Consider the following 13,286-nt stretch of genomic DNA (forward strand, 5'->3'; position numbering starts at 1 on the left):
CACACACCCCTACCTTTCTTGTAGTCACTCTGTTTTTGATTTGTCTTGGTAGTAAAAGGAAAGGGTATGTTTTGTCTTTTGTGTGTCTCATGGCCTGCTTGCTTCTTTGGGATTAGCTAGTATTACATATTAGCAGAAGAAAATAAGATCAGCAGAAGAATATCAAGGTTCTAGGCAAGAAATGGGCCTTGGCAGAGTTAGTGCAGGCAAGTTTTTTTCTTTGAGGATTTCCTGTTTGTATATCTTAGTCATAAGATATATATCTTCTCCCTCCTTACCAGTTGCCCTAACACATCTTCCCAACATCATGTCTTCATTTGCTTGTTGTAGATGTTTAAAGTTTTATTTATTTATTATGAAAGATATAAATTTTTTATGTGTATGAATGTTTCGCCTGTGTATATTTATTACGTGTATCATGTGCATGCCTGATGCCCATGGAGAGGGAATTGGATCCTCTGAAACTGGAGTTAGAGAGGAGTGAGCTGCCATGTGGGTGCTGGGAGCTAAACCCAGGTCCTCTGCAAGAGCAGGAGGTGCTCTTAACCACTGAGCCGTCTCTCCAGGCCATTGTTTACCAAAAAGCCAATAACCCACTGGATATAGTTAGTAGACATCCGAGTTCATATGTGCATAGATGTGGGTTCATCTAAAGAAGTATGGCCACCCTATCGGGGGCCAGAGAAGGATGGTTCTCTCTATGCAGCAAGCAGCTGCTGTTGGCACCTCAGCTTAGGGTTTAGGGTGGAGGAGGAGCAGCGGAGCACCAGAGCTCCTTTCTCACGGTCATTACTTATAAACAGATATTGATCAACTTTTATTGTCCCTTCTTCCCTATGCCCCCAGGACTCTGGTAAGCATTCTTCTTCTTTTACCTCCTGTGAGATAAAGATTTTAAAGGTTTCACATATTCTCATAAGGTATTTGTCTTTGTATGCTTGGCTGTGTTCAGTTACTAAAATGTGCAGTCACAAAAGAACAGAGTTGCATTAGTTTTGGTTTTTGCGTTTTTTAATGATGAATAATATTCTGTTGTATATATGTGCCACATTTCCTTTATTGGACCCTTTGGTTGTTTCTATTTCTTAAATGATGCCAATTTTAGCTGGGTTAATCTCAGACAGGTCATGTGTAGATAACTACAGCTGATGTGTGCAGCAGCCATGTCATATGCAGAGGTCAGTGTTTCACAGTACTGTACAGCAGACTTACACACATTCTGCCGTCTCTTCTGTGATGGTCAGGGAGCTTTGTTGAGAGGTAGAGAGAAATCTTCCCTCTGGCTGAGCACGCACATTCACTTAGTCTCAACAATTTGAACAGTTACGTCTCAAAGTTAACAACTGCCATGTGCAGCAAGAAGCTGCTTTGACCAAGATTGAGAGCATCACAAATTAGGATAGAAAACATGAGTGTGGAGAAGACAGTTTTCCAGTATAGCTATTTAACGAAATAACACTCATCAATTCTTTCCTAGGGTGTGAGACTTTAGTAGCCGTGGGTTCTGATCATGTTTACAGTTACAAGCATAAATTCTCTGCTGTGGGGCAGATCTCAGACCCACATGAGAGCAGTTGGTTAGACCTAGGGCAGTCTTGCCACGCCTGCCCCAGTAGGTGCATTATTGTGTTGATTGTGCAGTGTGAGGTGGAAGGCTTGGTGAAAGCAGTGATTAAGGAGCTTGGCTGTGTCCCTGTTCTCTATCCCCCACATCTGTGAGGTTTAGTCTCTGGAAAAGACAGATGCTCCTGTCCCTCCAAATGTTGCTGACACTCTCAGAATCTGAGATTTTAGTGATGGGTCAAGCAATGGAGATGACTGAATTGTTGAAGATGTTATAGTTGGAAGTCAGTGAGGAAGGCAGTTGCATCTTTTTGAAGACTTTGGACTAGAAAGGTGTTCTTCTTGTGATGCCTGTGTCTGTCACAGTCAATAAAACACTCACATAAGTGGTGTTGGGGTTTTTGCTGTTGCTGTCATTGTTCTCATATTCTGTCTTGTCAGACTACAGAGGTAAGGTATAAACTGATAGGTGCAGCTGCCCAAGGCTGGGTTAAACATTAATGTAGATGTCACCAGAGCCCGGAGCAGCAAGCCTACGTGGTGTTCCTAGGCTCAGGAGTGAGAAGCAGACATGACTCAGTTTGCACAGGTCATGGCTGAAGTGGGCGACTTCGGTCGCTTCCAGGTGCGGGTGACCATCCTGATGGGCATCCCCAATTTCCTGTCTGCATTCTTCGTCATTGGCCAGGTCTTCATGGTCCTCGATGAGGCTCACCACTGTTCGGTGTCCTGGGTTAAGAACCACACTTTCAACCTGAGTGCTGCTGAGCAGCTGGCTGTAAGCATACCCAACGACACAGCAGGCAGACCCGAGTCCTGCCTCATGTTCCAGCCACCTCCTGAAGGTGCCAGCCTGGAAGACATCCTGAGCCACCGCTTCAATGAGACACAGGCCTGCGACGCAGGCTGGGACTATCCTGAGAACCGGCCTCAGTCCCTCAAGAACGAGGTAGGATGGCCAGTTGTTTGCTTTTTACAGGTCTGCCCGCCCATTCCTCGGACCCTGCGCTATCTCTTGTCCTTACACCTGGTTTCTCCTTTGCCACTCATCCTGCTCCACTCCCCCGTTGGGCATCACAGGCCAGGCGACCAGCCTTGTGCCACTGTAACTTTCTCTGTGCTCTGCTGCCTGACTGGCTGTTGGTCTTTGGATGTTCTCTTGTCTGTATTTCTCTGCATGTCCTTCTGCCCAGCTGCCTGCCTCTGGTCTTCTCCCTCTTCCCCTGCCCTTCCCTTTGTTCTTTTCATGAGCTCTGCCTGATGTTCTCCCTTCCTTTCCTAAGCACTGTCTCCTTCCATGTCTCTTTACCTGCCTTACTGCTTGCCCAGAGTGATTTACTGCTTTCCAACCTCTTCCCAGGTGTATGCCTCCATGCCTGCCTCTGGCTAGCAGTTGTAGGATGCCAGTCAGAATTCAATGATTGTATCGTGTGTTGCCTATAAATTTTAAATATTTTGTGCTCAATGAATTCACTATGGTGCCGAGAACTGCTTTGGTACACAGTGTGAGAACCACAGGTTTAGATAAGAATGTTGGCTTTGAGTGCTACACCTAGTCTTACATACCTTGCTTTCATTTCAGTTTGACCTGGTGTGTGATCGGAAGAACCTGAAGAGGACCTCCCAGTCAGTATTCATGGTTGGACTCCTCATTGGGGCCCTGGTCTTTGGTCCTGTCTGTGACTGGTATGTGCTGCTGGTCCAGCATGCTTCTGGTGCTGGCTCAGTTATCCCCCTGGAGCCATATCAGTGGCCATCGAGATAAGTCCTATTGCCTACTTTCAGATGGGATCCCAGGGAAAACCCCATCTCCCCACTCTGACAGAGGGCCAGAGTAGGCTTGCCTGGGGGCTTTCTTGATTCGGTCTTGGGAAGGCTTCTTCATTTCAAATCCTATTCCCCTGTTACCTCAGGATTGGCCGTAGAGCCAGCCTTCTGCTGCAGCTGCTTCTGTCAGGCACCATAGGCATGGCCACAGCCTTCGTGCCCAGCTTTGAGCTCTACATGGTCCTGTGCTGCTTCTCAGCTATTGCTGTGGCGGGGTATATGATGAGCACCATGATTATGGGTGAGTGTCTGAGCCCTGGAGCCTGTGGGGATAGTTTCAGTCACCTCTGCCTAAGGAGGTCCTAGCAGAGCTTGCTGGGCTTCTGGTGAGGCACAGTGCTTGCCATGATACCATCTGGATATCACGAGAGAGTAGGAGAGCCCACCCAGCCTCAGCCTTTGTTTTCACAGTTTCAGAGTGGGTGGGGCCGTCCTGGAGAACGCGAGCCATGGTCCTGGCCCAGAGCAACTTTGCCCTTGGGCTGATGGTGTTAGCAGGACTGGCCTATGGTGTCCGCAACTGGAGACTCCTTCAAATAATAGGCACTGCACCTGTCTTCCTGCTCCTCTTCTATTACTGGTGAGGGGACCCTTGCCAGTGACAGGCCACCCTAGTTGGGAGCACTGTGGCAGGATGCAGGGCCCAGAAGAGGGAGCCTGTGGAGCTTGGGGGTTGGGGAGCAGTGTGCCCTGGAATTCTGGGTGGCTGCACAGAGCTCAAGACCCCAGCCTCACGGCCATGTGTGGTTGACAGGGTTCTCCCAGAATCTCCACGGTGGCTCCTGTCCCAAGGAAGGATAGAGGAGGCCAAACAGTTGGTCCAGAAGGCAGCCTTGGTGAACGGCAGGCCACTTGCCCCGGAGCTCCTGAACCAGGTACCCGTAAGCAGGTGAAGGCCACCCCGACTCCAGCCAGTCTCCATGCCTGTGTCCCGGCCCCTCACTCTGCCCTTCTTGTAGCTGGTCCCTGAGAAGACAGGCCCCTCGGGGAATGCCCTGGATCTTTTCAGACACCCTCACCTCAGGAAGGTGACTCTGATTCTCATAGCCGTCTGGTAAGTGTCCCGGGATTTGTCCCTCGGTTAGGACAGACCCAGAGGGTCACCTCTGTTCCTCTGCTGTGTGTCACTGGAGGGTTAAACAGAGGCTCTGGCTGAGATGGTTTTTCCTCCCATGTCTCGGGGTCTGAGGGATGCTTGGGTACTTTGTAGGTTTGTGGACAGCCTGGTGTATTATGGCCTCAGCTTCCAAGTGGGGGACTTTGGCCTGGATATCTACCTGACACAGCTAATATTTGGAGCAGTGGAAGTGCCTGCCCGCTTTCTCAGCATCCCCATGATGGAGAAGCTGGGTCGCAAGTGGAGCCAGCTCTGTGCTCTGACTCTGGCTGGCACAATGTGTATCACCATCATCTTCATCCCAGGAGGTACCAGGCTGTTTCCCTTCTCCTCCCTGCATGGCTAGAGCCATTGCCCCATCTCCCTTCAGGACGTAGGGCTTCCCCAGGGTGCAGGTATCGCAGGTGAGGCACTTGAATAGACAGGGAGGTGTGCAGCCTCAGGTGATGGGCGTCCTCTCTGTGTGGCTGTCCTGCACTTCCTCCAGATCTTCCCACGGTGGTCACTGTGCTGGCTGTAGTGGGGAAATTTGCCGCATCTGCTGCCTTCACCATTTCCTATGTGTACACTGCTGAGCTCTTCCCCACCATCATCAGGTAAGAGCTCTGTCCCTCTGTCTCTTTGCCCCTCTGTCATCAGCCCACAGCCAGCCAGTGAACTGCCTCTGGGGCCTAGGAAGTCTAGTGCCATTCTCCAAGGCATGTGTGGACATAGGCAGGCCCTGGCCTTGTCAGGGCCAGAATGTGGGACAGAAGGAAGAGCTGAGAGGAGAGAAAGGTGTGCTCCCAGGAGAGGAGCACTCTGAAGGGAAAGGGAGTTTGGGTCTCTTGAGTGACAGAGGGAAGACAGAGGGGGCTGGCTGGTCCAGGAAGCTTGCCCCATGGCCAGACCAAAGGTGGCTGAGACCTGGGTCCTCACAGCTGTGGAGAGAGTGCAGCCTCCAACAGTGGGCAGAGCCTCAGCCTGTGCTCTTTCCCCAGGCAAACAGGCATGGGGTTGGTGAGCATCTTCTCCAGGGTCGGTGGCATCCTCACCCCCCTTGTGATGCTGCTGGAGCAGTTCCACCAGGTGCTGCCCATGCTCATCTTTGGCAGCCTCCCCATTGGGGCAGGCCTACTGTGTGCTCTGCTGCCTGAGACCCGGGGCCAGACCCTGAAGGACACCCTCCAGGACCTGGAGCAGGGGTACCCCCCACGGTGAGCTCAGACTTGCTGGCCTCTCCCCAGACCCTGGCCTCCCAATCACTATTAGTTCTTTATTAGTTACACACTGCTCACTGGGCAGCATGGTGCCTCCTCGGTGCCACTGATATTATAGGTCATTTTACTGCTGGAGCTGATAAGCTCATTCATTAATCATGAGGCTATATCGTGGGCAGCCACTGACTGCTCTTTTCCCTTTTGCAGGTCCTCCATGACACAGTTCCCTGAAAAAGAAATGGAGGCTAAGGGAAGAATCTTCCTCCCCCGAGTTAGCATTGGTAGTGCTCCTCGTTCTGACTGTGGTTGTTAACGACCGATTCATATCCAGCACCTGGTCACACGGTGGATGTCAGTCGGTCCTGATTTGAAGGAGGGACCAGGCCAGCTTGTTGTTGGACAGGGCCAACCTCCTTGCTCTCCTCTGTCTCTGACTTACTGCTCAGTACCATGTTTGCTTCAGGATCCTGGGTGTGTCGCGGTCTTTTCTTTGATTGCGTCTGTGGGTATGTCACGGTGAGCATGAGCAGGATCGTTCGGGACGGAGGATGTGCATATGCGAGATACCGAAGCCCAAGCTTGAGCATGGAAAGCGGTGGGAACAGTGTCCTCCTTGGTCAGGCCTCGTACAGGTCCCACCAGTTTTCACATTGCCACACCCAGGCCCAACGTCCACAGTGCAAACCCTTGGAGAACACTGTGAAACCATTTGCAGAGCACACAATTCTTTCAGCATCTCCCCCTTCACACTTGGTCAGCTTCTCTGAGGAGTGAGCAGTACTGTACCCGTTTGCTGGGCATCCAGTCTTGGATATTTCGTACTGTTCTCTTTTGAGATCATAGACAAACATGCTCCTCAGGTTTGTACCAGTACCACCCAGAGTTTCGTGCTGTGTGTTTCTCTGATGAAAGGCAAATGCGCAAAAATGGCAAAGTGCATTTCAAAGGTGAAGCCACTGATGTCCCTGAGTGATGTGATTGTCATTCCTGGAGATGACTTAGAGGGATCCTTTGCTGACACATTATTATTACAGGAGTTTGCCTGTGGCTTTCATTTTTATTGTTTTGTCATAGGAGACATAGGTCTTTATTCCCAGACCTGCCTTTGGGATCTTTGTAAACATTATCTCTTCCATTTCTTAGGGATTAACAATGTCTAGGAGAAATATTTCCATTCAGTGATGCTTAATTTTCATCGTTATCCTGACTGAATGGGAATCACTAAAGGAGGAACATCTCTGGGTGGTGTCTATCAAGGTGTTTTCAGAAGTTTAACTGAGGAGGGAAGACCTGAAGTTCAGGAAAGTTCCCTGAAGGTGGGCAGTATCCTGTTGGCTAAGGTCCGGAACTAAATAAATAAAACCATGAAGGGAATTAAGCCTAGAGCTGTACTGTCTACTTCCTGTCACCTTGGCAGCACTGATTAAGCTGTATGCCCACACTGTAACACAGGGTCAGTTCTTCTTCAGTTGCCTTGATATGTCACAACAAAGAGAAATGTAACAGAGAATTAATGCAGAAGGTTCGGGCTTTCTGTGACAGATCTGACCATGTGATTCTTAGGACTTTGGGAAAGGTTTATAAAGAGAAGTATGTCAGCTTGTAACTTTGGGCCAATGGAACTCTGAAACGCTCTAAGCAGGGCCTAGTGGGCTGTTCTATGAGACCAGAATGCTCAGAGGACTGTAAGCTGTCTCATTCAACTTAGGAGGTGTCAGAAGGAAACAAGGACTCCACTGGGAATTGAAGCTGGAAGCCTTTGATCAGATACTTTGGCAAAGAATTAGGCTATATTCTGTACTGCAAGAAATTGAGTGAAGCCAGATTCAAAACAGTGAGGTTGTTTTGTTATGTTTCTTCCAGAAAATCCAGACAGTACACTCTTCAGGCTGTGGTATGGCTATTGCTTATGTATTCAGATCTACAGTGTGAGAGAGCAGAGAGATAAGAAACAAGCGAACCTTCTTGGGAATGCAGTGTGAGCAATTTGAAGTTTCAGATAAAGGAAGTGCAGACCAAGCACCATAATTAATTGCTAGAGGAATTAGTGCCATCAAAAAGAAACCTTTTCACAGAGAGTAGAAAGGCTTCCACCTATGACAGTCTAGAATTTGTGAAAATAATTCATTCATTCAAAGGAAGAGCCTGAACCAAGAATGGTTCTAAAATGTTCCCTCATTCAAAAACTAAAGAAACTATTACTCCCAGAGGCCACTGCAAACTGTACCTGTCATCTAAGGGGACCAGGCAACATCTCAAGCTGGCAGCAGGACTTCACAGCATCATATACATCAGTGGTCCTCAACCTTCCTTATGCTGCAACCCTTTAATACAGTTCCTCATGCTGTGTGACCCCCTCCCCACCATAAAGTTACTTTGTTTCTACTTTTAACTGCAATTTTGCTACTGTTATTACTTGTAAAAATCTGATATGCAGGGTATCAGATGTGCAACCCTGTGAAAGGTTTGTCCAGTCTCCAAAAGGGTCATGACCCACAGGTTGAGAACCTCGGATCTATATAGTACTGGTTTTGTCAACACAAAAAATAAAAGTGATGGGCCACAGAAGATGGCAAAAAGGGTCCAGAAAATTGCTGAGGCCAAGGAGCCCGTGAGGGATTATATTCCCTGCAGAGTGGCTTTGGGGCCATTTCAGATCCGTGTGAACATGAAGCCTGAGTCGCAGTGGAGACCCCAGGATTTTGAAAGTTATCCACAGAAGCAAGGAGCAAACACAGAAGGCAGCCCAAATGAGAGGCTTCACAGAAGATGGGTGGAGCTGCCCAAGGCCATTGGACTGCAATTGAGTTTATTTACAAGTACCCAGGTCCCTATCTGTTATCAGGTAAAGGTGTCTTCATTGGTAGTTAATCGAAGGTCATACCAGTTACACGGGCCTGTGTTGTGAATCATGTCCACCAGGTATGACATGGCCACCTCTACACTGAAATCAGAGCAGGTCTGATTCCCAGTGTGAGCTCACCACAAGATGGGCTGCATTAACACTGGCAAATAAAAAGCTATGGAAAGGGTCATCTGACCCTGACCTGAGATTACAGCCTCCTCATGCCTCGTTCTTCCATGCTAGTTTCCTGTGGTCTTGGCAGGTGCTAGAGTATACAGAAGGGTGAAGGGTTACACTGGGAGACTTGGTTTGTACAGCTTTTAGGTTATCACTCAACTAGGGTTGGACTTTTCAGTATACAAATGTTACTTTGTAAGTAACCCTTTATGCATACTTGGTCAGTAAACCGAGTAAACTCCTAAGTTTATCAAAGAGGATTTGGGTAGGTCATTTCTCTGTTCTAGGCACGGTAGGTCTGCGGTGTGAATAGATGGTTACTTCACATCTCCCTAGGGAAGTAATGCCATAATGTGCTCTTGTCTCTGTCTTGATGAGCCTAACAGAGAGGCTTTATAAGGAAAGATAGGGCTGGCATGTGGTAAGTAAATTGTACCTGTCCTTGGGAGAGTGCTATTGAACAGGGAATAGTCAGTACTCAGGGGACATGGGAGCAGTGTGCGTACTGCTCAGCGCTGTGGTTGCCATAGTTGAAGCCGGTACATGGTTCAGATCTCAAACACTGAGTGTGGTGCCTAGAACATCTTTGGGCCCATGGAGTGGCACTATTAGGAGGTGTGACCTTGTTGGAGTAGGAGTGGCCTTTTTAGAAGTGTGTTGGGCTCTCAGGGTGTCAGGGCTCTGAGACCCTCCTCCTAACTGCCTCGGAGGCAGTCTTCTCCTGGCTGCCTTTGGATCAAGATGTAGAATGCTTGGTTCTCCTGCACCATGCCTTCCTGGATGCTGCCATCCTTCCTGCTTTGAAATGGCCGGAACCTGTAAGCCAGCCCCAATTAAATGTTGTCCTTTGTAAGAGTTGCCTTGGGCCTGGAGAAATAGCTAAGCAGTTAAGAGCACTGGATGCTCTTCTAGAGGTCTGGAGTTCAATCCCTAGCAATCCATCTATAATGAGATCCAGTGCCCTCTTCTGGTGTGTCTGAAGACAATGAAGTGTGTTCACATAAATACATAAATAAATTTTTAAAAGCTGTCTTGGTCATGGTGTCTTTTTGCAGCAATAGAAACCCAAACTAAGATACACGGGGGTAGGAGTTCTGCAATCCAGATCACAGATTTATTCTTTTATAGTAGACATTTTCAACTAATGTGTTGGTTTGAATGAGAATGGCCCCCAGAGGCTCGTAAACTCAAACGATTAGTCACTAGGGAGTGGAACTGTCTGAGAAGGATTAGGGAGGTATAGCCTTGTTGGAGGAAGTATGTCGCTAGGCTTTGAGTTTTCAAAAAACCATGCCAGGCCCATGTCTCTGTCTTTGTCTTTCTCTCTCTCTTTCTCTTTCTCTCTCTCTGTCTCTCTCTGTCTCTGTCTCTCTCTCTCTCTCTCTCTCTCTCTCTCTCTCTCTCTCTCGTGTGTGTGTGTGTGTGTGTGTGTGTGTGTGTGTGTGTGTACATGCACACGCCTGTCTGCATGCCTGCCTGCCTGTAGATCAGTATGTAAACTCTTAGCCCCATGCCTGGCTGTCTGCCACCATGCTTCCTGTCATGATGATAATGGACTAATTTTCTGGAGTTGTGGGCAAGCCCACAATATTTCCTTTTATAGGTGTTGCCTTGATCATGGTGTGCCTTCATAGCAATAGTAGATAAGATGACTAGTGATTGGCTTCTCCGCCAATGCAGTAAATCCATTTGAGCTGAATTTAAAGTAAAAAACAGGTTTATTTGGGTGAATTAGCCAGTCTCACATCAGGAGGTCAGCCAAGTCCCACTCCTGAGCTGGGGTGGAGGCTTCTTAATGGGGAAGGGGAGGGAGTGGTGACGTGGTGGTGAGGTGTAGAGTGAGGCTCTGTAGTGTGCTCTCAGGTCTGGTGGTCCCTTTGGAATCTGGAGCTAGGAGCTGGCTTTGTACAGTGTTTTGAGAGGTCTTTTGTGAACCGGTCAGAAGAGAAAAGCAGAGACCTCTTGGCCCATACCATCTTGGCCTTTGTCTCAAAACCTCTGGCCTAACAGCTAGCATGCATGAGGCCCTGAGTATTATTTCTAGCCACATAAACACATACAGCAATGGGTAATTTCTTAGCACACTTTACACTAATCCTCTCAGATTCTAATCTTGGATTCTCTGACTAGAGAATAAAAGCTAAAGGGTGTGGAAATCCAACCCTCTATGAGATTATCATGACCCTGCTGTGCTGTGGGTCTTGCATTTTTCAAGTAATGGCAGCAAAATCAAAACCCCATAGTTTTTCTACATATCAGTAGGAAGCATGCTGAGAAGACAGGAAGTCAAAGACACACATGCTGAGAAGACAGGAAGTCAAAGACACACATGCCTGCACAAGCTCAGCAAAGAACGAGTGCTGCAGTGAGACGTTCAAGGCACTAAAGGAAGAAGTTGAAGACACTCAAAGATGGAAAGATGCCTCATGCTTATGGATCTGCAGGATTAATATTTTAAAAAATGGATATATTACTGAAATCAATCCATAGTTCAATGTAATTTTTCACAGGATTTAAAAAGTCTAAAATTCTTATGGAGGCACAAATGACCCTGATTAGCTAATCAATTTGTAAACAGAATGAGCAAAGCTGGAAGTGTTGTGTATAAACTGATGTAAAAGAAAACCTAGAAATGAACCCATGCAGTCAGAGCCACATGATTCCTGACCTCAGTGCCCCAGATCTACATTAGAGGAAAGACAGTCTCTTCTACAAATGGTGCTGGGAAAACAAGCAAATTCTTCCTTCTCTGTATGAAAATTGAAAGTGGGTTAAAGACCCAAGCCATAGAATTACTAGAAGAAAGTGTAGAGAAAACACTTCAAGATACAACTCTAGGCCGGGAATTTCCAGAAAGGTCTCCACCAGTACAAGAAGAGATTGCAAGATTTAACAAATGGGATCGTTTGACCTTAAAAAGCTGCATAACAAAGGAAATAATCTGCAGAACAGACAGCCTACAGAATGGGAAGTCTGTGCTGTGTGGACAAAGAATGGTTGCTCATGATATGTGAAGGACTAAAATATCAACCTCTCTTCCCCAAGAGAATAATGAGTGGGCAAATGAGACATTTCTCAAAAGAAAAATAAAGATGATTAATAAACACATATAGAAATGTTCACTATCTTTAGCCATGAGGAAATTAAACCAAAACTGCATTGTGATTGTTTCACTGCAGTCAGAACAGCTTATTAAAAGAAATCACAAAAAGAAACTTTTGTCCCTGGCTGGTGAGATCGTATGTTCACTATGACAGCATGATCGCATGTGGAGCACATGATGGTTTGATGTGCGAACCAAAGGATCTGGACAGCCTTGCTGACTGCATCCCCCTGACCGCTGCTCTGGGGTGAATCTGGTCATTGTGCATGGCTTTCCTTGGCATTTTGTGTTCTGCCCATTCCTGGAGTCTCCATTACAGCCTTGGCATCATCCTTATGGCTTAAGTCATTGCCTGTTCAACAGTTGCCTGAACAGACTTCACCCCCCAAAACAGATAGTCTGGCCTCACAGACTTTCCTTGACACCCCTCCTGTCCCCCACCCCCCACCCCCATGATTCCATAATTCTGTATCACCATCTAGATGACTCAGGGCCTGCCACCAGTTGAAGAAATAGCTGGTCCTCCTCCTACTGTGGCTGAAGTAACTGTTTAGGTCTTAAGTATCTGAACACAATAAAGCATTTCCTTAGGTTGCTCTGCATGTGCAGGATATCCTAGCACTCACTTTCGTAAAGCAGAGCCTCTAACAGAGTTTACAGATTTTCACCCTTGAGCCTGGAGTGGGAGGGGCCAATTCTTAAGCTGTTCTCAAGACATCTCATTGTTCCAATGGAAAAAAACTTAGCTTCCCTTAATGGCATGAATCTTTTCAGTAACCGAAAGGTTTAAAGGGTAGCCCAATGTTAAATAGTCTCCTTTATGGGCCAACATTTTCAAATCTTTATACTTCAGTTTTTATTCTGAATTCTCTCCGTAAACCTACCTGAGAACAGCCAGCAATATTTGTGCCATTGCCTGGATATGCATTGCCTTGAAATCTCTACCAGTTAACCCATCATGAATTCAACAATTCTACCTGTTTGCCCATCATCTTGCACTCAACATCTCTACCAATTAGCCCATCATCTTGAATTCAATATCACAGAGTCACAGAACAGATCGAATATAGGCAAGTGTATACGTGTTTTCTGGAATGTGGCATGGATACATTCTAGTCTGGTTTCTAAGTCTCCTTTCCAGTCAGGAACTCATGGGCACAGCCCCTTACTCAGTATTCCTGTCAGCATTCTGGTCTTTGGTACTCTGCCGAAATCACTCGTGAAGCTCTACTTAACACAAAGACGGCACTTTCCCACTGTCTTCAACAAGCCCATCCCAAACAGCAAGCATCCTATGAAACTTTAATTTTTTTCAAACCTTATTTTTAATGATGGTTCTTGAATGCTTTAATCTTCCTTGTAACCCACCACCTCCAGAGGTAGTGGAAAAGAAAAGATACAGGGGTTGGGGGTGGGGAAGTGGACCTGTTTAGAAAGGTTCTTTGGAGCAACTCT

General features: G+C 47.2%; 1 protein-coding gene across 1 annotated transcript; it reads left to right on the top strand.

Moving 5' to 3' along the window:
• Window positions 1–1,050: 1,050 nt before the first annotated feature.
• LOC127688412 (solute carrier family 22 member 13-like) lies at window positions 1,051–8,095 on the top strand. The gene is made up of 10 exons (XM_052187004.1): window positions 1,051–2,512; window positions 3,146–3,249; window positions 3,477–3,631; window positions 3,802–3,970; window positions 4,145–4,265; window positions 4,350–4,444; window positions 4,601–4,815; window positions 4,995–5,103; window positions 5,488–5,703; window positions 5,914–8,095. The coding sequence occupies exons 1-10, from the start codon at window positions 2,135–2,137 to the stop codon at window positions 6,017–6,019; spliced, it is 1,668 nt and encodes a 555-aa protein (XP_052042964.1). The 5' UTR covers window positions 1,051–2,134; the 3' UTR covers window positions 6,020–8,095.
• The last annotated feature ends 5,191 nt before the right edge of the window (window positions 8,096–13,286 follow it).

This window comes from Apodemus sylvaticus, chromosome 7, assembly GCF_947179515.1.
Source record: "Apodemus sylvaticus chromosome 7, mApoSyl1.1, whole genome shotgun sequence".
In the NCBI taxonomy this organism is placed as follows: domain Eukaryota; kingdom Metazoa; phylum Chordata; class Mammalia; order Rodentia; family Muridae; genus Apodemus; species Apodemus sylvaticus.

Coding starts and splice junctions, on each gene's coding strand:
- LOC127688412 (XM_052187004.1), top strand. CDS start 2,135: ATGACTCAGTTTGCACAGGTCATGGCTGAAGTGGGCGACTTCGGTCGC. Junction 3,250..3,476: donor TTTGGTCCTGTCTGTGACTG/GTATGTGCTGCT, acceptor CTGTTACCTCAG/GATTGGCCGTAGAGCCAGCC. Junction 4,816..4,994: donor CATCATCTTCATCCCAGGAG/GTACCAGGCTGT, acceptor CACTTCCTCCAG/ATCTTCCCACGGTGGTCACT.